The following is a 25366-nucleotide window of genomic DNA, read 5'->3' as shown; positions in this document are numbered from 1 at the left end:
CAGTGAGGCAGGCAGCACAGAGCATATGTAATCTCTGATTAGTCTCTCAGAGCATTTGCTGATGATGGGGGTCAGAGCAACAGGATGCCAGTCATTTAAGCAAGTGATTTTGGATTGCTTCGGTACAGGCACAATGGTGGATGTTTTAAAGCATGTGGGGACCATAGACAAGGAGAGGGAAAGGTTGAAAATGTCCATAAAAACACCAGCCAGTTCGCGCACGCTCTGATAATGCGGCCTGGAATGCCATCTGGACCCTCGGCTTTACAGATTTTCAACCGTCGGAAGGATTGGGTTACGTCCGCTACAGAGACGGAGAGTGAACTAACCTCTGTAGCTTCGGTTGCGGGAGCTCTCTCTGCGAGAGCGGTGTTGTTTCCCTCGAAACGAGCATAGAAATAATTAAGCTCATCCGTGAGGGAGGCAGCAGTGTTCACGGCGGAGTTTTTATTCCTTTTGAAGTCTGTGATGATATTAATTCCCTGCCACATGCTACTAGAGTTGGTGTTTGTTGAACTGTCCAATACCACAAAGGGCTGCAGAATATATTCCATTTTCAACACATTCTTGCTTTGATAAACCTCCACAGACCCAACACCAATCCATATAATTTTTTTCTTTTTTTTTGGAACACAAAAAGTTGAGCAGAATACCTTTAGTGCTCTTTTCTACACAAAGAAAGTGAAGGGGGATGGATGCTGTCAAGCTCCAAAAATAACAAAAAGCACGATAAAGGCAATATAAAAAAGTAGCCAAGCCCATATTGATCATGTGTGAGGAACAAACATTTTCTCCTTCACCTTTGTTATTTTTGGAGCTGGTGTGGTCACAATGTGCTTTCATTGCATGGCAAATAAAGTTTAAAAACTTTAGATTCTGATGTTGTATTAAGAGTATCGATCCTCAAATAAAAATATTGATATCGAAATTATTGAAACATAGAAAAGTATCAATAGAAGTGATGTAGGCCTTGATAATATTGGTGTCAGATCAAAAAGAGAATAAGTGTACTGCACATCCCTAAAGAGCAGTTCAGAGATTCTTCTAAATCTCTTATTTTATGTTTCATGGAAGAAAGTAATACAGGTTTGGAATGACATGAGGGTGAATAAACTTAACCCTGTAAAGCCTGACATTTGAAAGAATTGTCAGAAAATTATATATATATTTTTACATTAAACTATTTTTAGTACCATTAGACAAAACATAAGCATTTTGCACGTTTTTTTTTTTTTTTTATTAATTTATGTATCATATTTGATACATTAGGCTTTAGAGGTAATTTTTCCTCCATTTAGTTTCACAGATGAGTGTTTCCCATTTGGTATTTGTACTCTTTTTTTTTTTTCTTTTTTTTCCCCCACAGCATTTAAATGTTTATTTTCTGCCACATTAATTAAATCTCTTTTTCCTGTCATCTTGACTAAATTTATTAACATACATACATATATATATATACACACACACACACACACACACACACACACACACACACACATATACATTAATATTTTCTTCATATTTATCATTTATATCATTTTTTTGTCAGTCATATTTCAAATTTGTCATATTTGAAATCTGAGATACCTTTTTGCATAATAACTTCTTATAGATTTAACAATTATAATACTTTTTAACCTTTACAATTTAGTCTTTCAAGAGAAAATAACAATAATATTGTAAATATAACACTTTGGGTTCACTTTATAGTGTCTGTCAGATACAGAACAGAGTACTAATGGCATATCTAACCCATAAAGCCAAACCATAAATTCATCATAGTAATGTATTAACTTAAAGTGCTTTGAAACAATGAAAGGCTGTTTGGCTCATTTGCTTGAACAGACAGTGAAACAGGAGCCCTCAAACATTGTGTATCATATTGGATACATACGGCGTTATAGGGTTAACTTCATTTTGGGGTGAACTATCCCTTAAAGTGCAAAAAGATATTATGTCTGAACATCACATGAATGTTGTATAAACCACAAACAGCACTGTTGTTAATGTCCCCTTCTCGCAGTCTCATTACAATGAGTCTGTTCCTTCCATAAGCAGCTTTAACTCCTCTGTGGTGTCCACTGAGACAACACAACCCAGAAGGCTGAAGGCTGGGTGAGGTCATAGTTTCAGCTCTGCTCTACCTTCCTACAGCTGTTGTAATTACAACACAGAAAATTTACAGAGGTCTCTTGGATCCATGTAATGGCTTGCCTTTTAAACACACTGTCGAGTGGGTAGATGTTTCCTCTGAGTGTCAACATCTGAGGGGATGTGCAAACACCAGTAAAAGCTTAAGGGCACATTAGAAAAAGCTTCTTTAATTAGGAGACAGTTTGACCATGAGAAACTTTCTGAATTGCATGCTCGCCATCTGTTGGCCAGAGTTATTATTGTATACTAAAACTCAAATAAGACTACTGATTTAAAAACATTTTCGTAAACCTAAATAAATTAAGTAAATGAAAAACTAAAAAATGATTGAATTAACATCAATAAAAATAAGTGTCATTACACTCTTGCACTGCCCCCTAAATCTAGATCTAAAACCTTCAAAAAGACACACAGCTCATATTTCTGTTTCTGTGAGATTCGAAAAGCTACATAAAAAAAAATAAAAAAATAAAATATGCAACACACAAGGCAAATTTACGTGAAGTGCAGATTGCACACAAAAAAAGGCAAAAAAAATTGTTTATAAGTAATTGAGCCTTTTTTATATATTTTAAAATAAAACAAAATAAGTGATAATGCTCTATTAAGTGATTACAATGTTCCAATGATAATACCAGAGTCAAATGACAATTCATATTCAAATCTGGACAATAAAATATCCAAAGTATTAAATTACAAAGTTTCAATGATGAACTTAAGGCAAACTGAACCATATTTTCCCATATTTTATCATTTTATTAGACAATAAAATAACCACAGTATTCTGCAAACACTATAGGCTGTGTTAGCAAAGGCCCTTGACCCTATCTGCTCCAGGGGCGCCGTATCATGGCTGACCCTGCACTCTGACCCCAGCTTAGCTGGGATATGTGGAAAAAAAAAGAATTTCACTGTATATGTGCAAATGTATAACATGTGATAAATAAATACAATTAAATTAAAATCACTGTGGCTTACAGAAAACAAAAGGGCATGCTCAATGTAACTATAAGATCTCAGGGATGCATATAAACCTTCAGTATTAGACTTCAGTTCTTTAGAGTCTCCTGATGCAATAGTATTGAATCAACAGAACAGAGGCAGGTTCTTTCTTTCAATCCACTCTTGCCCTTTTATCCCTTCCTTATTCCCAAAATGAAACAGCACTGGGCTGCTAGCCACCACAGTTCAGCCCAAAACCACATGGCTTCATTACTCACTGACACTGACATCAGGCATAAATAAAACCCCAAAACTGTTTGGTCTTTCACCATCAAAATGGTGTCTAATCAAATGATTTCATAAGCTTTAATAAAAAGAAAATAAAACAATACATTTTCAACATTGCATTTTTAAAATCAAATGCACAACATAGGTCTTATTTTTGTCAAATAAAGTGCTGCACAACAGTAAATGAAATCTTCTATTTAGTATGTACAGCACTCTTGCTTAAGGTATTGCTTAAATAATAATAAAAATAATAGTAATAACTGAAATTGTACTTTTTACGTAGACTGTGTTTTTATGGAGTTGATAAGAAAATTGTGTTTCTGTTTTATCAGGCTGTTTTATAAATTATTGTCAGGTACGGAATAACTGTACGGTATGGGAATCTTTCTGTGTAGTTGAAATCCAAGTTACTAAATCTAGCACAGATGGCCATGGAAATTATGGGTCAGAAAGAGTACCATAACCTCTAGTCTAATTACAAGCAGTGTATACTTAGCCAAGTAAGAAAAATCCGGTGTGATCCATTCTACATTCTGCATTCACAGTATGAACTTAGCAGTTTACATTAATTTATATGTTCTTATATTGTGTGTATGTGCTGTATCGTGTGTAAACGCCAATGTTCAGTGTAATGTAGCAGCATGGAGTCCACACCAAATATTCCTCTGGAGACAATAAAGTATACTTTGACTTTGGACTTTGAATTGCACTCTCTTCTGTCATCAACTACAACAAGCACAGTGCAGCATGATGCAGACTATATATTTATTTAAATCACATCCATTTCCACTTTAATATGACACTAGGTTTAATATGACACTAGGGCGAAATTTAAATTTAAATTTAGCTTAGGTGCATCCCATTTCTCTGGATCATCTTTGAAATGTTTCTACACTTTGATTGGAGTCCATCTGTGGTAAATTCAATTGATTGGGCATGATTTAGAAAGGCAAACACCTGTCTAAAAGTCTCACACATGAAAATGCATATCAGAGCAAAAACCAAGCCATGAGGTCAAAGGAACTGCCTGCAGAGCTCAGAGATGGGATTGTGTCAAGGCACAGATCTGGTGAAAGTTACAAAAAAAAATTCGGCTGCATTGAAGGTTCCCAAGATTACAGTGGCCTCCATAATTCTTAATTGGAAGTTTGGAACAACCAGGACTCTTCCTAGAGCTGGTCACCCGGCCAAACTGAGCAATCGAGGACAATGGCCTTTGTAAGAGAGGTGACCAAGAACCCAATGGTCACTCTGGTTGAGCTCCAGAGATCATGTGTGAAGATGGGAGAAACTTGCAAAAGGACAACCATCACAACATCACTCCATCGATCTGGGCTTAATGGCAGAGTGGCCAGACGGAAGCATCTCCTTAGTGCTAGACAAGCAAAAGTGCACCTAAAGGACTCTCAGACTGTGAGAAACAAGATTCTCTGGTCTGATGGAATGAAGATTGAACTGTTTGGCCTCAATTCCAAGCATCATGTCTGAAGGAAACCAGGCACCACTCATCACCTTTGCAATACCATCCCAACAGTGAAGCATGGTGGTGGTAGCATCATGCTGTGTGGGTATGTAACACAGTTCAATGGAAAGGAAGCGGCAAGAACCAGCTTGACAATATAAATGATATTTTAATAATGAACTTAACCAAAAAGACAAACACACACAGGTGTCGGACAGCTGTCTGTAACTCTGTCGCACTGCCGTCTCCGGTCGGCTTTATCCCTCTCGGGCTTAATCAGCCTAATTAGGGGCCAGGTGTGCGGAATCACGACCCGGCCCCGCCCTCCGCCCTGCCACATTCCTCCCTCGTTCTCTCAGGCCGGGGAGCCCCCGGAATTACGTACATCTTTCCCTTGGGGGAGGCGTGCCCTTCTGGCCTGTCTGCCGGCAGGTCATCCCCGCCTTCCTGTATCTGGGAGGGTGACAAGGGGAGGGAAAAAGAAAACGAGAGGGAAAGGCCAACACAGAGCGACAGCGGGAGAGAGAGAGAGAGAGAGAGAAAAAAAAAAACGTACTCGCCGGTTCTCTGATACGCCGTAGCTTGGTCCTCGGCCACTCCTCCACCCTCTAGTGGACGACAGCCGCGCCTCCCCAGGCGGATCGGAGGCATTCCTCTGGCCCCTGGCGGACGGAACGCCCCGCTGCATTTTCGGTGGATGGAAGCGGTCTCCCCCGCCCCTGGCAGCGGTTCTCCCGCTCCAGGCGGTCGGCCAGGAGCCCCTCCCCGCTCGCGATCAGCGGTCTGAATACTTTCTGAATTCACTGTATATAAAAAACTACTTTAATTTTATTTATTTTTTTAAATGTATGCAATTAATCATGTCCCCAAGCCGTAATAATGAATTGTCCATTCCATCGGAGCAATACAAGCAGCTAACACAAACCCACCTGTTTTCAGCAGGGGGCAGTAAGCGAAACTCTAGCTGTATAGACAATGCACAGCTGTAGAGAGAACAAATCACATCAGTGTAGTGACATCAATTAAGTTTTTATTGTGTGCCAATTGTCTGTCACATATTTGGCATTTTACTTGACTATTTGTTTAATCCAAAATAAAATACCAGCAGCCTATATTGGTCTGGAAAGCAGCTGTCTGATGTGTTGTAGGGATTATGCGATTGCTTTACACAGATGAACAAACAGAGCAAATTTCTGAGCAAATGGCTGACTGACTACAAAATCAGTCTGGAAAATATAATTTAGCTACAGTCATTTTATAATCCTTTTGCAATTTTAACTAATGCTCTTAAGGCTTCTGGAATGTGTAGTTGTTCAGTGGTTGAGAAAAATCATATCACGCCCATGAGCAGAGTCGATTCTCCCAAATGCAGGGATCTCAAGATGTGCTTTTCTAAGTTTCAAACAACGTTTAACTTGACACAGCGCACTAAAAATGCTGTGTTTATGATGCAATGCAACCAAAGTGAGATGCTCCAAAAGTGTCGGTATGACGGATGTGTACACTGACATATCCTTAGACAAGCCCTTTTTATAAATCTATTTCAGACAGACTGACGAATTTAAATGCAAAATGTATTGCTGTGGACTGTAGGCCAATGACAGGCTTATGTTCAATAATAGGGAAATAAACATTATACTGCCATCTAAAGCTTCTCGGTTTTTGGAACTATTGTTATCTGCAAAAATCTATACTGATAGTTGCCGATATTTTTTTCATCAAAAAAGTCCTCAGTTTGTTCAGGGCTTGTTTATATTTAAGTACCAAGTTATGCACCCAATCTTTATTTTTTCTGGTTATTTTGGGGATTTTGGTTGAAGAATAAACTGCATCTGGATTGTATTAATTTAGGACTCTTTGTCTGTGCCTGTTATAGTTAGTAAAGAATAATATTTTTTTTTGACATTATATAAATTATTTTTATGGACCGATTAATCGGTTATCAGCTTTTCCCACCACCTTAGTTATCAGTATCGGCAAAATCCACTATCGGTCGACCTCTACTTTACTCATCTGCCACAATCACATTTAGATTATTTTAATTATAATACTGTACATATTATATTTATAATTATTTAAATATAACTATATTTAATCGTTATATAGTATTGTTAACTGAGGGCCTTTCTCAGCAAAAATGTATATATGTGATTAGACTAATGAATCAGCATATTATGTCATTGATTCAAATAAAATTGTTACAGATTTCCCAATTCAATTCAATTCTGATTCACAAGCTCTCAATTCGATTAGTTTACGATTTCGATTCAATTCAATATCTATATGGATTTATTTCAGTTATAATGTCCCTTTTGCTTACATATAAAATAAATTATCTCCCAGCTAATGCTGTTAATTATACAGGGGACCTTTTAACTAGGTACATTTAGGAAAATATACGTTTTACTAATTATATTTTATCACTTTTTTGGTCACATTTTGACTTTTTAAAAATGAACAAATAAATGTATTCAATCAATAAAAAAGATATTATATTTCATATATTATTTTTGTTACATATTTACTGTTAAATTGCATAATTTGTAATACAACCCCAATTCCGAAAAAGTTGGGACCGTATGAACAATGCTAATATAAAAACAAAAATGAGTGATTTGTAAATTATATTCACCCTTTGCTGTATTGAAAGTGCTACAACTAAACATTATATGATGTTTTACCTTGTGAATTTCCTCATTTTTTTTTGTTTTTGTTTTTTTGTTGAAAATGTACAGTAATTTCAAATTTGTTGATTGCAACATGCTCCAAAAAAGCTGAGATGGGAAATTCAAGACTAATAACAATTTGACAAGTTAAAATAACAAGGCAATGTGAAACAGGAGATATTAAGCAGGTGAGGCAATCATGTCATAGTACTGTATACTGTATAAGGAGCCTAGTCCTTCAAGAGCAAGGATCATTCGAGACTTCTCAATTTGCCAACAGATGCATCAGCAAATAATCCAGCACTTTGAGAACAATGTTCCCCAAAGACAAATTGGAAGGATTTTGGGCATTTCACCCTCTACAGTGCACAAGATTCAAGGAATATGGTCAAATCTCGGTGCGTAAAGGGCAAGATGAAAACCAATTCTGAATGCGTGTGATTTTGAAAAACACAGCCGTCGTGTTCTCCGGGCCAAAGAGGAAAAGGACCATCCAAGCTGTTATTAGCGTCAGGTCCACAAGCCAGTGTCTGTATGGGCCAGGGGTGTGTCAGTGCCTATGGCATGGGTAACTCGCACATCTGTGAGGGCACCATTAATGCAGACAGATATGTAAAAATGTTGGAGCAGCATATACTGCAATCAAGTCTTTTCCGGGGATGTCCCAGAATTTTCAGCAGGACAACTTATTACCACATACTGGCCAAATAAGCAGAGAGTATGGGTGCTAGATTGGCCTGCATGCAGTCCTGACCATCTCCAATTAAGAATGTGGTGCATTATGAAGCACACAATACGGCAATGAAGACCCCGTACAATTATGTAGCTGATGAATGGGGGAAAATTCCACTTTTAAAACTTAAATTTGTGTCTTCAGTGCCTAAATGCTTAAGTGTTATTAGAAGAAATGGTGATCTTTCACAGTGGTAAACACTCGACTGTCCTAACTTTTTTGGAGTGTGTTGCAATCATCTGATTTGAAATTACTGTACATTTAAAAAAACAATGAAATTCACAAGGTAAAACATCATATAATGTTTAGTTGTGGTGCTTTCAATATAGCAAAGGGTGAATATAATTTACAAATCACTAATTTTTGTTTTTATTAGCATTTTTCATACTGTCCCAACTTTTTCAGAATTGGGATTGTATTTACAAGTATATACAGTACATTGATTTGTTGAACACATGCTAACACATGTATGTCTCTAACAAAAAATGCAATTTCTTTAAACACAACGCCTTTAAATAAGCATGTTAATGAGAGGACTCAAATGGTTTTACCTCATCTGTGCAATGCATGATTAGAATGAAATGTTTTTTTTTTTTTTTTTTAGTTGTTATTTTTTATTAACAACTGACTGTAAAGTACAGAAAGGGTATTAAAAGAGACATTATTCAATGACAAATGTATTGCGTGGATCTCGTCTTGGACATACATTACACAGAACAACTTTTACTCTCACACGCTGTGAAAGGATCTCGCTGCTGAACAATTCATGACTAAACTACACAATTACCGGTGAGTGAAATGGAAACATTTACCAGCCAGTTGTCAAATATATTCACTTTAATTGCATAGCACAAAATTTGGTTACAAATGCAAGTGATTTCCTCTCATTGTAGTGGAGGGTTGCGCAATGAGTGAAAGATCGATCTTGGGATTTGAGAATCAATATCAAGATCGTTCAAATGAAGATCGCGATTAATCGGAAAAACAATATTTTTACCCACCCCTATTTAATCACCTACTGAGTGGACTTATTTCTCACCCCTAAAGAATGAAAGAAAAGGTGAAATAGGCAGCGGTTTAGTGCCTCAAAGGGGCAATAACATATTAATATCTTAAACCAGTGCCACGAGAACCACTGAACACTCTGAAACAGAGGGTTCCACTGTCCCAGCTAGCAGGAGAAACCCAGCCAGCTCTGGAATGACTCTTAACAGAACAAACAGTGCTTTTACAAGAGCACTAGTAAAATGTCTGTCTTAGCTCAGACATAATATGCTGCATAATAGATCTGCTGAAAGTTCTGTTGAAACAGACAGGAGCAGACTCCACTAAATCATCTGTCAGAACAACCACAAGCTCAACTGTTTTCATCTGTAGCATGCAGTGACTTGAACCTTTGTGTACTTCATAGTAAGGGATTTTATTGGCCTAAAAGATCTCCTGCTGGTGATAGTTAATCAAATTGAGGGTAAAATTGAGGGTTGACTTTCTTTCATTTGTCAATGAGACTTTTAAATGACCATTGAAATTTACCAAATTACCATTTCAAATTGCATTACTCTGGTTTACTTTTAAAATTCATTACAGAAGCACAGTTAATATTGTTGGCTCCTTTAAAAGAAATTGTGTGTGTTTTTTCTCATTTGTCTCTTTGGATAAAAGCATCTGCTAAATGAACATATGGATTGGGGCTGGGCAATTTGTAAAAAATATTTTATTGATAATCGGCTTAAAAAATATTGTGACATTGGATCACATTGTCAACCCCACTACCGAGGGCCACTTTATTGGTTTTGCTTTAAAAATTAATTTCATTGGGGGGGCCTCGGTAGCTCAGCGAGTATTGACGCTGACTACCACCCCTGGAGTCGAGAGTTCGAATCCAGGGTGTGTTGAGTGACTCCAGCCAGGTCTTCTAAGCAACCAAATTGGCCCGATTGTTAGGGAGGGTAGAGTCACATGGGGTAACCTTCTCGTGGTCGCGATTAGTGGTTCTCGCTCTCAATGGGGCGCGTGGTAAGCTGTGCATGGATCACAGAGAGTAGCATGAGCCTCCACATGCGGAGTCTCTGTGATGTCATGCACAGCGAGCCATCTGATAAGATGCGTGGATTGGTGGTCTCAGAAGCAGAGGCAACTGAGACTTGTCCTCAGCCACCCAGATTGAGGTGAGTAACCGCGCTACCATGAGGACCTACTAAGTAGTGGGAATTGGGCATTCTAAATTGGGAGAAAATGGGATACAAAAAAAAAAAATCTTTAAAAAAAATTTAAACACGAAAAACTTTAAATACATTTCTAAATTTAAAATGCACTTTAAAGCTGCACTATGTAACTGTGCTCTCTAGCAACATCTGTGGTTGAAACTTAAAATTGCAAGCAATTTGCGGTAGAATCACTAAACGTGATTCGTGTTTCGGCACTGCTCTTCTGGCGGATGAATCTCATGATCTGAGCTTACCTGGACATCACCTGTGTGTCATCATGACTGGAAGATATTCAGAGTCGGAGTCATAACCTGCTATTTTCATGTTGATATAAATGTTATACGATTAAACATTTAAAACTGAAATATTACTTGCTTTGATGATGATAAACAACACTTGTATTCACATATTTTGAATGAATGAATGAATTTTACAATTATAGTGCTTTTCTGACACTACACTCAAAGCGCTTTTACATAAAGAACAGGGGACTCGATCACCTCAATCACTACCAGTATATTTTAATATGAATTTAAGTGTTTTATCTACCATTAATGTTTGTATTGTACTACACTTATCAATTTAAGAGGTGATACTCGTGATATGGCTGATACAAGTACAATGGAAGACTATTATTTTTATATTATATTGTACAGACTCATTTGATAATGCAAGTGAACTGTAATACTAAAAATGTTGATTTCGTGCCAAATCGAACCCCAAAGCTCAAAATACAAATTGCAATTTGTTCATTTTTAACCAAACAAATCTTACATAGTGCAGCTTTACATTAAATGAAAAAGCGATTAAAATAATTGAGTGCTCAAAAAATCTTATAAAACCACCTCCCCAATTCCAAATATTTACCGTCTCCAACGGCCCCATTTGCCATCACACAAGTATCCGTCAACGACAACAGGTGGAAAATGACTAATTGCCTACAAATTAAGAACTGAAGACAATTATACATTTAAATATAATAATCATAATCATAATAAATAAGCCTAATAAATTCCCTTCCCTGAACCCAAATTAATGCCGCCAAATGTGTGTTCTTATTGAATTTGTTTTATATTGCTATACAGTTATTCCTGCCTAAAGAAAATAAAATAGAACTCAATTTTAGGTGTAAGGTGTACGTGTCTTGCATTATTTTATGATTTAATCACTTTCATCTTTGTTTCTTCAATGCAAACATACACAGTATATTACTGAACCTGCAGAGTTGGTTCACAATGCATGTTAACTGTGAACTACTCCGTGGAAATTAAGCAAACTAAACTCATAGCACCTCCTGAGATGAATGGAGATCATTTGCAGCATTCTCATAGACAACATTATTCTGCAAACAGTTTTCAGACGAATGAAACGGAGGAAAAATTTTTTAAAAAAGTGTGAAAACTCTTTACATGCGCGTGTTCCACAAGACAGGCTCCCGTTGCACTTTCTGAACAAACAGCGAATCAGACATGGCATTGGTGGCTTTTCTTTTGTCTGTTCTTAAAAATATAATAGTGTGTTTCTTCAAGCATGTGTCTTTGTGTCTAACAGCATTTATTGTCATGTGTCAGTCCTAGATGTCTTACAGGTTGCCCGCCTGTTGCTGGTAGATGAGCAAAATTATACGCGCATGGAATACCTGCATTTGGACGACAAGCTTGCGAACTGGATTCAGCTTCGTCAATTTCACACCCTGGGCTACTGTTTAATATATTTGCCGACTTGCCAGATCCATGGTTTTGCCACTTTCCGATACTGTCGATCATTGTATGTCAATGAGTATCGCAAATCGGCATCAGGATATTTGTAAGATATCGTTGATTTTCGATTGCATCGTCCTATCGCTCAGCCCTAATATGGATATGGAAATGACACCTGGAATTAAATGATGACATGGCATACAGGGCTCAACATTAAGCATTCTCATGTGCTTGACCTTCAGACAAGTAAATTGGTCACTCACTTGTCAGAGGAAAAAAAATGTACTTGTCCGGAGAGAAGAAATAGCCTCCATCGCCATAATTTACAGTAAGTAGGGATCACATTAAGATCACAGTGCAGAAAGATGATTTAGCCTAGCGAATATAGGCCCACTGTGCCCCAAGCTCGGCAACATGTAACCAGGCAATATAGCTAGCAAGCTAGTTACCACAGTTTCAATATGATTAATGATGTATGCTACAGTGAATGCTTTATTCTAGAGCTGCACGATTAATCGTTAAAAGATCGCGATCTCGATTCAGACACCCACACAATGACAGAATCTCTGTTCAGTTAAATATTTTAATAGCCACCGATGCTAAAAAAATTACGGCATTACCAAGATCTGACTAAATTCACTTCCCGTGCGCTGTTTGATTACAACCGGCTGCTCTCAAACTCTCACATGCATCTGTCTGCCCATGCGCTTGTGTTTCGTGATGAATGCAGCTCTCCTGTATGAAACTGTGTGCTGTTTTAATCAAAATACCCCTCTTTAGGCGATATTAATGTAAACACAGCTGTTATTAAATTACAAGAGTGTAAACAGACAGGATTAAATCTGCACTGTCTTGAGATATTAAAGCAAACACAGTTGTTAATGTATAAGCAGATGGGACAAATTCTTCAAAATGTTAGATCTGTGCGATGTCTAAATGTAAATAAGCTGCATGTTGTCTGTTATAGGCATTCAGGCATTCTTACTGCATCAAATCAGTATTAATGTATATCTATTTATATCTTTAATGTTTATATATATATACTGTTTACTCTGTTGGTTTTAAGCTTGAAGCAATTTTTACAAGAGAAACACCGAAGGCCTCATTTTTTTTAAATTTAAATTGTTAATATTTATTTAATTATTAACTTTTGATTACAAGTGCAATACCAAGTTAACATAGAACTGTTAATGAAACTTTTTTCTGCTCGTTTTGCCTTTTACTTAGCATGTGAGAAACAGGTTAAATCGTTTTTTTTTACTATGTAGTTTTTTTAACAGGATTCATTTTTATTTTTTTTATTTTATTTTTTTGCAATAATCACAAGGTGCTGTTTGGTTTATAATGTATTTGTTGCACTCTCTTGTGGACTTAGGACATTTTAAATTTATATATTTGATTTACAACTTTATTGCATTTTTGTATAGATTGAAGCAGAGAGCATTTTGTCAGAACCTCTTGTACATGTTACTTTGTTTAGTACCCTTATGTCCAGGTTTTGTAAATCACTGAAATAAGAATTTTTCTTCAGAGTCGTGAGAGAATCATGATCTTTATTCTAAGCAAAAAAATCGTCATTCTCAATTTATCCGGAATCGTGCAGCTCTACTTTATTCTTGTCTCATTTTTCAGTTAGCCACTTATTTTCTAAGCTGAGAACATGGTCTTGACTTGTCAATCAGCTAGTCTACACAACTAAAATTAACGGGCTGATAACTTGTCAGCCAAGTTGGTATGCATCCAACAGACAGTGCAGAACATCACTACATCTTCCTCCTCATTCTGCACCCAGTCAAATTCAACCTTCCAGGTAGAGGGGATACATTTCCTCTACCTTTTAGATTCGCAACCTGCTGTGTTTCTCTTTTGGGGTTTTGCCGTTTTACCAGACGCTTGGCCGGGCTGCAGAGGCTTGAGAAACATTCCTGCCCATTACTAGATTGCTAGCTAATTATAAAATTAAAACTACGTGGCTCACTGCCGCTGCCTGAGGCAATGTTGAATGGAATTCTGATTGGTCAAGCAAGGCATAGTTGTTTCTAAGCAACTGCGAGTTCTAACCTGTCTTCCAATTTATGTGGCAGCCTATGCACTCTAGATTATTTTCAACAGCATAATGAGTATATAAACTTTGTAATAAGAGAAACAGTCCAAGGCTATATCACAAATATAGCCAGTAATTTTTTTCGTTATTGACATTTTAATCAGGCTACTTGTCTGGTCGGGCATGTAAAATTCTCTCTCACTTGCCGCTTCAAAAACCAAAGACTTCAAAGTCAAAGCACACCATTTCTCAATAAATCACACGATTGGAGGTATCATTCATGTCCATAGCACAAAAGGTGCAGAATGGGTTCAAGACTTAGGGTTTCCAAATAAACCCTAACCCCAATGGTAAAGTGATGCCTGCCATAGAAAATACCACAAAATAAAACTGTGCATCCACTAACAAAGCTAAGAATGCCAGGATTATGTATAGTTATTTGTTCAGTGTTTAATGGTAAAATAAACATTTGATAAAACTGCAAAGAATTTCAGTCTCAGGCTTATTTCAAAACATGAGCTAAAACACAAACATTTTGTACAGGAACTGTGGCACCAACTTTGAGAGAGGCACATTCATAGGGCTTGAACATAACACCTGAACAACAAACAGCTTATAAAGCAAGCCTTCATACCATGCAGAACTTTAGTGCGAAAAGAAAATGACCTTACCTCTGCAAATCTGACCCCTGGGTAGGTGAGAAGCGCCCTGGAAACTTGCAGCTGAATGGCCTGAAGCGCTCTGCTGTATCCTCTGGCCTCGTGTATGCGCCTATCACGTAGGTGACATGTTTTCCCACAAATAGTCTCCCAGAGTCTCTCAGAGATGTGACCGGAAGGTAGAGTCCTCACTATGGCTCTAGTACCTGTGCATACAATCTTCTTGATCTTCTGGTTGTTCTTGAGGTACCTTCTGACTAGGACAGCAGAACGCTCCTTCTTGTTACGTACAAACTCGCTGTCAGAAACGGTGCCCTCACTGTCACTACAGTCCTGACTTGCAGACAACCTGAAGGGTGCGGACCTCTTAAGGCACCTGTCCAGAGAGCACTTGGGTTTGGTTTTCCTGCTGAGCCTTTCCAGACTAGAGAAGCCATTTTTAAGGCACAGGGCACACCTAAGATCTATCCTGCATTGCATCGGGATATCAATGCCAGAACTGCAGCCACTGGTGCACTGGGGCCTTTGTGGCGAGGATACTGGCAGGCTGCTTCTCCTCAAATTCAAACCACAGGGTTGCAGGCTCTCCTTCATGTTCTGGCCCATAACAATCTCCATCTGGCACAGAACACCATCCACACCACTCTTTGTTGGCCGTTCTCCAGTGAGGCAAGTTGAGTCAGAAGAAAACCCCACCGTTTTCTTCTCTGCTTTCCTCCGCGGGAGCATCGTTCTCCAGTATCTAGCAGAGAAGCTATTCTCCTGGCAGACTTCTTCACTTTCCACTGGATCACAAATCCCACACAGCTGGCAAACGTTCAATCCTTCTGTCCCGTGCCTTACACAGCTGCAGTGGCAGTTTCTTGAACTGTAGCTCTCTTCCAAGCAATCCAGACTCTTAGACCTAGTATCCAAAGACTTCCATGTTCTGTCATTTTTGCCTGGTGAGTTTTCCTGGTCCATCTCCAAAGGACTGAATGGGTCATGGAGCGGACTCTGATGAGATTCTCTCTCAGGCAAGCCATACTTCACAGATGTAAGATTATCTCCATCATTTACCAAAGAATCTGAAGTCTCTTTACTGAGACCCTTCCCTCCAAGCACAGTGGGAGCCCTTTCAGAGGCCATTATGCTCATGAGGCCAATATGTGCTTGTCTCTCCACACAAAGCCTCATATCACCAGGCACCCGATGACAGATCCTGCTCTCTCAACTTACACAGAGGCAATTCAGAAGCAGTCAGAGACAAGATTCTTGCAAACTACTACTATAGATGATGGCCTTGGGAACAGAGAATATCACAGCAGATCTGAAGTGGGATCTTGAGCAGCACTCCTGCAAAAATTGAAGGCTGTGTCTTCTCAAGAGTTGCCCCTCCCTACTATGACCTCTTCCCCCAAGAACTCAGGGGCTCAGAACACTGGAGGAGATGGGAACAAGGAAATAAATGTCAATAAACAACTACTCTTACAACATCACATTTTAAAGAGATAACATGTCATCATTTACTTAGACCATGAAACACAAAAGGAGATGTTAGACAGAATGACAGCCTCAGTCACCATTCAGTAACCACACTGAGACTAACATAGAATTTTCCTTTTGGGGTGAACATCCCCTTTAAGTGACCTGAAAATGTTTCCTCAATGAATGAAGAAATCTGACAATCCAAAAGGAAACATAAGCATACTGTAACTAAACACACTGGTTTTATCTGGTCTTTAACTTGGCAAAGCTAGTTGTTTCTAACTCCTTATCATAGCCAAGCTGCACTGATTCTTTGAGAGGGGAAGTTGTTAACACTGCACCTCACAATATGGTTGGGCAATATGGCAGAAAATATTCACAATATTTTTTTTTCATATCGTTTGATATTGATATTTATCACGATATACATTTCATACCATTAATGGGGGATGAAATGCTTTCCACATGTTTGCTGGACCTCAAGAATGAGTGTAAACATAACTTGTTTGTTTACAAGTAAACTCAAGAGGGTAATCTACCTTTAAAGCACAGGCCTACTCCAGAGGTGGAAAGTAATGAATTACAACAACTCTTGTTACAGTACTTGAGTACATTTCACATTTTTCAAATTTTTTTTAATTTATTTTTTTAAGTATAAATAAATAATAGTAATTTTTAATAAACTCAAGTAAAAGTAAGAATTCAACTTCGCTACAGTTATTTTTCACCACAAAGTAATTATACTGAATACTGAATTAAACGATCGACTTGACTGCACATCTTTGCACAGAAACTGATTGTGTGGAGTAGCAGCGCATGCTTATTCATTATGCGCAACACATTTCCTTGGCATAATAAACACGGGAGCAGATTTACTGTACAGAGAATGAAGACTTAACCCGCAAGCGGTGAACCAGATGTGGGAGATATACAGGCAAGCTGCTGTTTCTCTTCACATCATCTGTAAATGCACTACTGTCAAAAGCAAAACTGCCCGAGTGAATCCCAGCGTAAGCGTGATAAAGACTGAGAAGGACCTGGCCGTTCAGCAAGCTGCAGCCAGGTATATTTGTAGAGACTGAACGGCAGCCAGATAAAAATAATTGTTTTGAGATTTTAAACTTCAGCAAATTAAATATCAGCATTCAATATATTTTACATCTGTATGTATAGTGTCTAATAAGGCATTGGCAATATACAAGTTTCTCTTGCCAAAAAAGTTTAATATGAACTGAATCTGCCCATTTGATCCAATTATTTAAAAAGTCCACTATAAAAGGCCAGAAGATTTTGCTCATATTTTAATTACCATGTCCACCGTTTTTATGGCATGTGAACATACTTGTATCAAATATTATTACCTGTAAAAATGTGTGTAATTAACCATCTACACAAAAAAAAAAACAACAAAAAAAATTAACGTACATATTTAAAAAAAAATAAAAATAAAATAATGAATAACCAATTTCTTCCAAGTTCTTTGAGGCAAAGTATAAATTATATATACAGTTGAAGTCAGAAGTTTACATACACTTAGACTGAAGTCATTAAATCTAATTTTTTTAACCACTCCACAGAAATAATATTAGAGACTATAGTTTTGGCAAGTTGTTTAGGACATCTACTTTATGCATGACACGAGTAATTTTTCCAACAATTGTTTACAGACAGATTGTTTCACCTTTTTTTTTTCTCCCCTTTTCTCCCCAATTTGGAATGCCCAATTCCCAATGCGCTCTAAGTCCTCGTGGCCGCATAGTGACACGCCTCAATCCGAGTGGCGGAGAACGGATCTCAGATGCCTCCATGTCTGAGAAAATCAATCTGCGCTTCTTATCACGTGGCTTGCTGAGTGCGTTACCATGGAGACATAGCGTGTGTGTAGGATTCACGCTGTTCTCTGCGGCATCTACACACAACTCACCACGTGCCCCACCAAGAGCGATAACCACATTATAGCGACCACGAGGAGGTTTCCTCATGTGACTCTACCCTCCCTAGCAACCGGGCTAATTTGGTTGCTTTGGAGACCTGGCTGGAGTCACTCAACATGCCCTGGATTCGAACTCGTGACTCCAGGGGTGGTAGTCAGCGTCTTTACTCACTGATCTACCCAGGCCCCAGATTGTTTCACTTTTAATTGACTATATCACAGTTCCAGTGGGTCGGAAGTTTACATACACCAAGTTAAATGTGCCTTTAAGCAGCCTGGAAAATTCCAGATAATGATGTCAAGCCTATAGACAATTAGCCAATTAGGTTCTGATAGGAGGTGTACTGAATTGGAGGTGTACCTGTGGATGTATTTTAAGGCCTACCTTCAAACTCAGTGCCTCATTGCTTGACATCATGGGAAAATCAAAAGAAATCAGCCAAGACCTCAGAAAAAAATTGTGTACCTCCACAAGTCTGGATCATCCTTGGGAGCAATTTCCAAATGCCTGAAGGTACCACGTTCATCTGTACAAACAATAGTATGCAAGTATAAAAACCATAGGACCACACAGCCATCATAACGCTCAGGAATGAGACGCATTCTGTCTCCTAGAGATGAACGTAGTATGGTGCGAATTGGCCATAATGACCATTGTTATGTTTGGAGGAAAAAGGGTGAGGCTTGCAAGCCGAAGAACACCATCCCAACCGTGAAGCATGGGGAAAGCAGCATCATGTTGTGAGGGTGCTTTGCTGCAGGAGGGACTGATGCACTTCACAAAATAGATGGCATCGAGGAAGAAAAATTACGTGGACTGAAGCAACATCACAAGATATCAGCCAGGAAATTAAAGCTCGGTCACAAATGGGTCTTCCAAATGGACAATGACCCCATGCATACCTCCAAAGTTGTGGCAAAATGACTTAAGGACAACAAAGTTATTGGAGTGGCCATCACAAAGCCCTGACCTCAATCCGATAGAAAATTTGTGGGCAGAACTGAAAAAGCACGTGCGAGCGAGGCGGCCTACAAACCTGACTCAGTTACACCAGTTCTGTCTGGAGGAATGGGCCAAAATTCCAGCAACTTATTGTGAGAAGCTTGTGGAAGGCTGCCCAAAATGTTTGACCCATGTTAAACAATTTAAAGGCAATGCTACCAAATACTAACAAAGTGTATGTAAACTTCTGACCCACTGGGAATGTGATGAAAGAAATAAAAGCTGAAATAAATCATCCTCTCTACTATTATTCTGACATTTCACATTCTTAAAATAAAGTAGTGATCCTAACTGACCTAAGACAGGGAATGTTTTCTATGATTAAATGTCAGGAATTGTGAAAACTGAGCTTCAATGTATTTGGCTAAGGTGTATGTAAACTTCTGACTTCAACTGTATGTATATATACATACACACACACACACACACACACAGATGATTATTTTTTTAATGTTTGTTGTAGAGTTTTTGTTGTTGTTGTGATTTAATCATGATAAATCTCAACCAGATCAAATTAGCCAGATAGCTAGTGGCTACCGAGCCTCATTGCCGGATTCCATAAACAGCAGCGCTATTTAACCGCTAGCCTGCTAATACTTCCTAACCGACTGATTTCATGACAGTGATTCAGTAAGCTAGTTGTGTGTATAACATTGCCAAACTGCTTGTGTTTTAGAAATATGTACGATCCGATCGTCTAGATGTACAAAATTGGCTAAATATCAAAAATTACTCAAAAGTTTATAATCTATATCGAAAATGTCATTAAATATCGATATCGTTTTTAATCGCCCGGACCTACCTCACAACAACTGAAATTTAGTTTAAAACACTAAGAAAGTATTTCAAAAGGAGGATGCAAATTCTGGCAGCATGAAATGAAAATTCACACTTTCATGCAAAAAATATCTCCAAAGGAAATCGCACAGCTGTACAAAATCTCACAACAGCCTACCCCCCTCCCTTGTAAAAACGCGTGGGTCCCTGGAATGTACAGCCTTGCTTAGAGGGGGCAGCCTAAAAAGATTAACTGGGTTGGTATGCATTGGTTGCATTCATTCTGGGCCAGTTCAGCCAGGGTCTTCAAACAAGGCTCGGTTCCCACACCCACGCAGTCAACAATAAATCACTGCATTAACACAGTGAGGAGCATTTCTTATAACATTTCATAGCTCAGCACTTGAGTGGTTGTAATCAGACATGGACTGGGTGAATGGGAAGAGTTTCACAAAAATAGGCCAAAGTACCAGCATTAATATTACATAGACTAAATGTATTTCTCCAATCAAAATATCAGGCTGAAAAAGAAAATAAGCAATGCTAACAATAGCACAAAATCAGCCTTTGCAAGACCCCCAAGACTGTATTTGCAACACAAGAGTATTTTAAAACCACACAAAAACACAAAGGTACAAGACTCCGTCCTAGGGCTGGGCGATATGGCCAAAAATATTATCACAATATTTTTTTTATATCGTTCAGTATCGATATTCATTACGATACACATTTCTTACCATTAATGGGGAGATGGATTCCACATGTTTGTTAGACCTCAAGAATGAATGTGAACATAACTTGTTTGTTTACAAGTAAACTCCAGATGGTAAGCTACCTTTAAAGTATACTCAGTTTAGGATTTAAACCTAAATAAGGTGTATGGCCTCTTTTCGATGAAATTTCGGCAATTTCATTATCTTCAGCTGACGTTTGACTCCACTGAAATAAATTCTTGTGATGCTCCACAGTCCAGCTCAATAGGTGGTGGTAATGCACCATAAGCTGGATTGCCAACTGCCAATAAACATCACTTGAAGAAGAAACACTTTCTTGCCTGTCAACAAGAGGACGTATCAGTGCTTCGGATCATGAAAAAAAAAAGTTTAACTAAATAGAACATTAAAAAAAACACCAATGGTGTTGATGTCGGCATTGTTGTTGTGTTCATTCGATAGCAGTTTTGCATAGTCAGTGATGTCTTGTTCGGTACGCAACATCATACTGGCCGGATAGTTAGCTAGCGGCTACCGAACCTCATTGCCAGTTCCCTTACCGTTAACAAACTGCACCAAAAGAGCTTTGCAGCGACTGCCCACTGCCATGATACACTTTAAATGACGCAATAGAGTCGGGATCTCTACACTCTGAAACTACATACATTTGCAAATATCTGAAGATTTTGCAATAAAATAAAAATATCTTGTTTCTATACTTATTGCTTACTATAATAAGCAACTTTAAATCAATATTTTTAATAATTAATTAAATTACATGATTCGTAATGCTTCATGGGACTGTAGTTTATGCCCTCATGAAAGACATCAAGTATAGAGCAGGGCTGCTCAATAAAGCAATATCGATATTTATTGAAAAAAAAAAATACATTTTTGATATCGATTATAAACTTTTGAGTAATTTTCAATATATTGTCTGTGTTCTTCTTCTAGACGATCAGATCAGGTACATGTTGCTAAAAATGCAAGCAGTTCGGCAAAGTTCTTCACACAACTAGCTGACTGAATTAGTCATGAAATCGGACTGTTAGGAAGTATTAGCAGGCTATACCTAAGCCCTGCTGTCATGAAAATGTCTTGGTTACGTATACAAACTTGGTTCCCTGAGATGAAGGGAACGAGACATTGTGTTCTGCTAATGCATATAGGGAGTGTCCTTCTACATGACCTAGTTGAAACCTCTCTACATTAATGCCAATATTCTAATATTGGCTATGGTGTTTGAGCCCCGCTCTTTTAGGCGTGAAGCTGTCCTCTATAAAAGCAGGCGCACAAATACCATTCCTCAGAATTTTTTTCTTTCACGACAGCGATTCATCTCTCATCTAGAAGCCCTCTACTACTTCGCCATCAACATACAACAGTCAGCGTGTGGGATCTTCACACCAACGAGAAGACTCTCCGCTCCCCTGCAGTGTTCCGGCAAACATTTACTCCGCCTTGACCCTTCGCTGGTGAACGGGCCGCTTCAGCTTCCTGATTCCTCGCAGAGCTTCGGCAGGAGTTTTGTATCCTTATAAGCTATTGTGTTATTATGTATGTATGTGTGTGTGTGTCTGCATATAATATATATATATATATATTATATATATATATATATATATATATATATATATATATATATATATACACACACACACACACACACATACATACACACACACACACACACACAGTTGTGCGCAAAAGTTTGCATACCCTTGGAGAATTGGTAATATAGGCAAAACACATTTCTTTTATTTCTTATGGGATTCATATTCAACTGTAGGTTATAACAGAATGGCACAATCACAAAACAAAACAACAAAGAAAAAAATGAAATGACCCCTGTTCAATGCAACCCCTGTTGCATACCCTTAGTTCTTAATACTGTGTATTGCCCCCTTTAGCATCAATGACAGCATGCAGTCTTTTGTAATAGTTGTCTATGAGGCCCCAAATTCTTGCAGGTGGTATAGCTGCCCATTCATCTTGGCAAAATGCCTCCAGGTCATGCAAAGTCTTTGGTTGTCTTGCATGAACCACACGTTTGAGATCTCCCCAGAGTGGCTCGATGATATTAAGGTCAGGAGACTGTGATGGCCACTCCAGAACCTTCACCTTTTTCTGCTGTAACCACTGGAGTGTCAACTTGGCCTTGTGCTTAGGGTCATTGTCTTGCTGGAATGTCCAAGAGCGTCCCATGCACAGCTTTCGTGCAGAAGAATGCATATTGTCTGCCAGTATTTTCTGATAACATGCTGCATTCATCTTGCCATCAATTTTCACAAGATTCCCCATGCCTTTAGAGCTCACACCCCCCCAAAACATCAGTGAGCCACCACCATGCTTCACAGTGGGGATGGTATTCTTTTCACTATAGGCCTTGTTGACCCCTCTCCAAAAATAGCATGTATAGTTATACCAAAAAGCTCTATTTTGATCTCTTCACTCCAAATTAGTGTGCCAAAAGCTGTGAGGGCTTTTTTGTGGCATTGGCTTCTTTCTGGCAACTCGACCATGCAGCTCATTTTCAAGTACTGTCATATTGTGCTCCTTGAAACAACCACACCGTCATTTTCCAGAGCAGCCTGTATTTCTCCTGAAGTTACCTGTGGGTTTTTCTTTGCATCCCGAACAATTCTTCTGGCAGTTGTGGCTGATATCTTTCTTGGTATCAAGAGATCCCCAAATTTTCCACTTCTTAATAAGTGATTGAACAGTACTGACTGGCATTTTCAAGGCTTTGGATATCTTTTTATATCCTTTTCCATCTTTATAAAGTTCCATTACCTTGTTACACAGGTCTTTTGACAGTTCTTTTCTGCTCCCCATGGCTCAGTATCTAGCCTGCTCAGTGCATCCACGTAAGAGCTAACAAACTCATTGACTATATATACACACAGACACTAATTGCAATTTAAAAAGCTACAGGTGTGGGAAATTAACCTTTAATTGCCATTTAAACCTGTGTGTGTCACCTTATGTGTCTGTAACAAGGCCAAACATTCAAGGGTATGTAAAAGGTAAACTTTTGATCAAGGCTTTGGGATTTGGGTGATTTCGGTTACCATTATGATTTAAAAAGGAGCCAAACAACTATGTGATAATAAATGGCTTCATATGATCACTATCCTTAAATAAAAGACTTTTGCATGATCAGTCATATTGTCAAAATCAATGCCAAAATTTCACAATTTCTGACAGGGTATGCAAACTTTTGAGCACAACTGTATATATATATATATATATATATATATATATATATATATATATATATATTTGTACTGTGCAAAAGTTTTAGGCACTGGAGAAAAATGTTGCATAGTAAGGATGTCTTCAAAAATAATGCCATAAATAGTTTTCATTTATCAATTTGCCTTCAAAACAGCACCAGTTCTCCTAGGTACTCCTGGACACAGTTTTTCTTGGTTGTTGGCAGATAGGATGTTCCAAGCTTCTTGGAGAATTTGCCACAGTTCTTCTATCTGTTTAGGCTGTCTCAATTGTTTCTATCTCTTCATTTAATCCCAGACTGACTCGATGTTCACTAGGGGGGTCTGTGGGGGCCATGCTATCTGTTGTAGGGCTCCCTGTTCTTCTATTCTAATCTATTCTATTTACAAATGTAATGTTTGGGAGTCTAAAATTTATATTTCCTGTATATTTATATTTCCTAATTTATATTTTATTGACACTAAAGCTGAAGATATACATAACTATCTTAAGATAAATGTTTTTGGGAAACATCTTATGTGCCTAAGACTTTTGCACAGTACTATATATATAAAAAACTAAAAGAGCCACTTACGTATTTGCGTCTTTTTAAAGATGTTGTTCCGTAAGTGTTTTCTTATGCGAGGGACACATCCGGCAGTCAGATCAGCATGAGAGCTGCATTCACAGTCTGGGCCGCGCCCACGCAGAGACAGCTATCATAGAAGCAGACTGGAGGCATGAGTCTCAAGACACTTTGCTCGCGAATCACCCTCATTCTAAGGGATGGTTGAGCCTCACGCGCCCTCCCACCCGCGAGGTCGAGCAGGATGAATTTGAGGTGGACCTTGTGCCGGAACACGCCCCGTGAGCCCCTCAATCTACATGTACTGCGTCTATGACAATACATTATGTGCGTGACGAGCTTTGGCCCTCTGTAAGAGCACGCTGCCTCATCACATTCAGTAGTTCTGACACTGGGGATGATGATGGTATATCTCTCGCTGCATCTGGCAGGTGGTCAGTGGATGACGCTACCGCCCCTTCCCCCAGCAAGGGCGAGGAGCGTGCACACGCCACTGAAAAGGAGATGCTTCGCGTCCTTTCAAGGCAGTCGAAGAGCTCGGTCTCGTGTAATCTCCGGAGAAACCTGAAAAATCTCACCTTGATGAATGGTTTGTGCAGTCTGGACACCGTCAAGTGACCGCATTCCGCAGATCTGCCCCGCTCTTCCCGGAAGTTCATAACAAACTGACAAAATCCTGGCACACGCCCTATTCAGCTCGCTCGCACAGCGATTCTCAATAACACTCTTCTCAATAATGTGGATCATGGGGAAAACAAGAGTTATGCCCAACTACCCCCCGAAAGAGGCAGTAGTGATAGATTTCTGCCCGGCAGG

At 38.6% G+C, this 25366-nt stretch overlaps 1 protein-coding gene across 1 annotated transcript in view; it reads right to left on the bottom strand.

Annotated features, from left to right (window-relative positions):
- Nucleotides 1–25366, bottom strand: part of LOC127427368 (1-phosphatidylinositol 4,5-bisphosphate phosphodiesterase epsilon-1-like) — a 157713-nt gene that overhangs the window by 125354 nt on the left and 6993 nt on the right. The window contains exon 2 of the mRNA XM_051674935.1: nucleotides 14868–16275. Within this exon, the coding sequence (XP_051530895.1) occupies nucleotides 14868–16031 (1164 nt within the window). The 5' untranslated portion in view covers nucleotides 16032–16275. The remainder of the gene's footprint in view (nucleotides 1–14867; nucleotides 16276–25366) is intronic.

The sequence above is a fragment of the Myxocyprinus asiaticus genome, chromosome 36 (genome assembly GCF_019703515.2).
Source record: "Myxocyprinus asiaticus isolate MX2 ecotype Aquarium Trade chromosome 36, UBuf_Myxa_2, whole genome shotgun sequence".
NCBI classification, from domain to species: domain Eukaryota; kingdom Metazoa; phylum Chordata; class Actinopteri; order Cypriniformes; family Catostomidae; genus Myxocyprinus; species Myxocyprinus asiaticus.
The sequence above is the reverse complement of the archived record's forward strand: the minus strand, read 5'-3'. Positions and strand labels throughout refer to the sequence as shown.